The sequence below is a fragment of the Rutilus rutilus genome, assembly GCF_951802725.1.
Source record: "Rutilus rutilus genome assembly, chromosome: 8".
NCBI classification, from domain to species: domain Eukaryota; kingdom Metazoa; phylum Chordata; class Actinopteri; order Cypriniformes; family Leuciscidae; genus Rutilus; species Rutilus rutilus.
In genome coordinates, this window is record NC_140222.1 from 24926181 (window position 1) to 24930366 (window position 4186).

At 46.5% G+C, this 4186-nt stretch overlaps 1 protein-coding gene across 1 annotated transcript; it reads right to left on the minus strand.

Annotated features, from left to right (window-relative positions):
• Positions 1-825: 825 nt before the first annotated feature.
• On the minus strand, positions 826-3621 carry elfn2a (extracellular leucine-rich repeat and fibronectin type III domain containing 2a; the record flags this gene model as incomplete). Its single annotated transcript, XM_084417874.1, has 1 exon — positions 826-3621. The coding sequence occupies one exon, from the start codon at positions 3619-3621 to the stop codon at positions 826-828; it is 2796 nt and encodes a 931-aa protein (XP_084274000.1).
• Between the last annotated feature and the right edge of the window lie 565 nt (positions 3622-4186).

Below are 4186 nucleotides of genomic sequence, written 5' to 3' on the forward strand. Positions count from 1 at the left end.
AAATAAATAATTATTTTTCAGATCTCTGATACTTAAAATCTGAAACATAAGATATTCTTAAATCCCATATTACTATTTCCCTTCTTTAAACAAGAAAGGAAAAAAAAAAAACAGACCAAATACTACAAATGAAGAGGAAGATGCATCTAAGGCTGGCTCTGCCACAAAGGAATGCCAAAAAGAAATTAACATTGTGCGTTTTATCGAATTGACACACTGCTTGAATATAAACCATATCCAGATGGCTGCCTCTGGTTTGATAACTGTGTCCCACACATGCTGCGCAAAATGTGTGTAGGTGTCTCAAATCTATGAATATGCTTAGTTTAAGCAGAGATTAGGGAATGGGAGGGAACATTTTTGACCTGTGGCTTCAGCCAAGCTAAATTCACAACTTTACTTTTTTCCTTCTTACTAATTAACATTGTAAACAATCATCTTGACAAGCATCAGTTCTCACCATCTCTCGGGAGTATATTCAGGCATTTGTAAAATAAAAACCACTAATTCCTCATTCAAGACTATTATCTTGTCAAACTACAGTGCAAAGAGCACAGGTGGAACACAAGGTAAAATGGAGGGATTCTAAATTGAATCTGGTTGCCTTTTTAAGTGCCGCATTTCCTGTGCATTTCTGGTTGGTTGCTTATCTATCCCTTAATGAGTTTGGAACACCTGCTTAATTCTGTCTCTTTCAGAACACTTGTCTCTGTGGTGGTCGGCAGGGACCAAAGCACCTGCTGATGGAGTCTGCTGAGCTGTCTCAAGAGCCACGGGTTCTTTTCTCCACAACCTTTCTTCCTGCTGTCATGTCTCTCACAAGCATCACAGTTTCTGCTGTGCTGACACTCCCTTCCAGTAGTCCAGAATGTCATGGAGATCCTCATCCTTTGCAAACTGCACTTTCTTTCGAAGAGCATGGCCAGCGGCTATGTAGGCCTCCTCACGGGGGCTTTTCTTGTAGGGCCGGAAGCGCTCCCAGATTTTAAGAGTGCTCTCGGAGGAGTACTCAGGGCTGGAGGAATACCCTGAGTAATTGTGGTGGCGGGGAGAAAGCTGGGAGTAGGCAGTGTCCTTCTTGGTGCGAGTGAGAGGCTTTAGAAAGGAGGCTTTCTGGGCAGGGGAGTCAGTGGCACCCTCATAGTAGAGGGCGGGGAAGGAGTGTCGGTGCTCTGAGCAGTGGTAGTCTGGGTGCACCTCCAAGTGGTGCTGCTGAGTTGTGCTGCCCCCACCTCCGACCACAACACCACACCCACCCGAACCACCACTGCCACCACCGGCTCCCCCTCCACCCCCGCTGCCACCATCTCCTCTGCCATTACTGACTCCCTGAACACCTATTAAGGGCAACCTCTCTACTGGCTCCCCGCACCGAATAGGGCTGCCTTTCCCAGGGTACTTGCATGACTCTGGGCTTCGAGGGTCAGGGACGTCCAGACTGAAGACCCGAGCACTTTTGACAGAGCCACCGGAAGAAACACTGCAGCGGTTTTTAACAGAGTTGATAGGAACAACTGCAGCATCTGCACTGAGTTGCCTCTGCAAGGGCCGTGATGCTGTAGCTGGGGGTGGGTCCCTGTAGGGAGGGGAGAGAAAGCCCCCTCCGCTGATGCCGGGCCGCTCAGAAAGGGGCAAAACAAGAGGAACAGGAGGAGGAGGACGGATTTTAGGGGACGACATGATCTGGCATGCCTCTGTGATGGTAGGGGAAAGTGGAATTAGCCCCCTGGCTAAGGAAGAGACACTAGGAGGTGGTGGAGAGGCAGTGTTATCTGCTGTAGTCGCAGTGGCCGCAGCTGCTGCCACAACAGCTACAGAGTCTAGTTTGAGTGCATCAATGCAGTTATTGATAATCTGGTTTACCTTGTCCACTTCCTTGGCAATGGTGGAGATCTCGGATGTTGAATCTCGGCCATCATCATCAGAGTCATCTCCTCCATTAATCCCATTTTCATTTCTTGTGATTTCTTCCCTTGACCCTGTTACTACTCCATCTCTCACTCGATCCTCTCCTCCTGCTGACGTTCGTACATCCATGTAGTTGCCCTTATTGGCAGCCATGGCTTCTGAGAAAGCTGTAGCCATCTTCTCCACTTGAGGCAGGGAAGAAAGTCGAGAAGAGGTGGTGTTGGCTGAGCCGTGAAGGATGCCCAAGCTGGAGGATGCTGACTGGGTCAGCTTGCTGTGGTGGTGTTGATGATGGGACTGGTCATGGAGTTTCTGCAAGGCTGAAGGATCCTTAGCTGCTGCAGCAGCTACTTCTGGCCCATAGCGCATCTCTAAAATAGTTTTCTTAACACTAATTGCCTTTTCTTTCTCCTCCTGCATTCGACGCCTGCGTAAGCAGTAATACACCAAGCCCAACACAATGACCATCCCAAACAGGCAGCCTAGAATGGTCATAATGTAATGGGTGGTGGTTGAAGGGGTTGCTTTCAAGTCATTATGCCCTGGAGCCCGAGTTGCAAAACACAGACAAGTGTGATTGTATCGCTGTGAATTGCGAATGGAGGCAACACAGAATGTGTAATTTGTGTGGGGCTTTAGGTTGTTTAGTGTGACAATCTCTTTCTTGTTCTTTAAGTTTGTAACATCTGACACATAGGTGTGGTTGTACTGCACTAAGATGTACATCTTACTGTAGGGCTTGGGTATTTGAACCAAGAGGGATGCGGTGGAGAGAGAGACCGTTTGCAACTTAATAGTGGGACTATACGTGGGGTCTGTTGTTGATGAAGCTGTGGGCTGGTGATAAGGTCCTATCTGATCATAAAGATCCACCCCCATCCCAGAAGAGTCCAAGTCAGGAGGCAGGGAGGTTATGCTAGTAACAATCACTCCATCTTTACACATGGATGCCAGGATGGAACGAGCATTTCTTCCATGATTACCTCTAGGACTCAGGAGAGGGTAGCCAAAAAGTTCCTTTGGCGTCTCACACAGGAGCCTGTCATAGGTGTGAGTGACATTGTCAAATGCCTCCAACCAAATAAGGAAGCTGTACAAGTCACAGCCACAATGAAAAGGATTTCCAGCCAGTTCGCACACTATCAGCCGCCCACCCAAAATGGTGAAGGTGGATGAATCCAGCTTTGCTAATTTGTTAGAGGAAAGATCGAGACTGCTAAGGCTTGGGCACTCCCAGAAGGCATTGATTGCAATTACCTCTATAAGGTTATGCTGCAGATATAGGCACTGCATTCGACCCAACCCTCGTAGCATGCCCTCTGTGAGGTTGGTTAACTTGTTATATCCCAACTGCAAGACCTGTAGATTGGCCTGTCCTGCGAAGGCACCATCCTCAATGTAGGAGATTTCATTCTTAGTGAGGTTGAGGTCGGTAAGGTTGGTAAATCGGCTGAGGGAGCTGAAGAAAATTGCCTTGAGCTTGTTTTCATTCAGCCGTAAGTCATGGACAGTGTTGTTAATGTGCTGTGGGATTGTCTCATATGGAGGCTGGTTCTGACTGCAGATTGCCAGCCACACATAGCCTTTATCCCCCTCAATTAGCCAGCAGTCACCCCTCACGAATGAAGGTGCATGGAGGAAGAGAAAAATAGGGAGAGAAAGGATGAGAAAGGAGGGTGGAAATGCACAAGGTAAGCTGAACCTGCAGGCCATTTTTTGGACCAAAAACTGGATTTGTTTTGATCAAGGAGGGAAACGAACGAGGTTAGGGCTCAAAATAAGAAAGATTATCACAGGAGATGGACGGCCAATAGGATTACAAAGACACAGGTTCTGGGGAAAACGTGTCTTGAGGGCAGTCACAGCTGTTCAGGAACCATAATGCCAAACATTGTCTCCATTTTACGTGGCCCGTGTTATAGGGTTATAGTGTCGCTTGCCACAGCTGTAACTCATGGTCTTTGACTTCTTGACTGCTCTCCTTTTGAACTGCCGAACAATGCTTTCAGTCCGTCAGTTTTTGGATCTGTATAAGAGACAAAAGGTGGGGAGAGAAAATTGAGAAATTATTGTATTTTTTAAATTATTGTTTTATGCTTTAATTATAAACAAAAGAGATTTCGAAAACCATTCATGCATTAAAATGTCTAAAGCCATGACACTTTTTCATACTGTTCTAGTGTTAACAATGTTTGGTTATGTAAAACCATATTGGTGCAACTAAACAATAAAGGCTCAAAATTGTTATAAAAGAAAGCATGAATGACAGCATAATTAG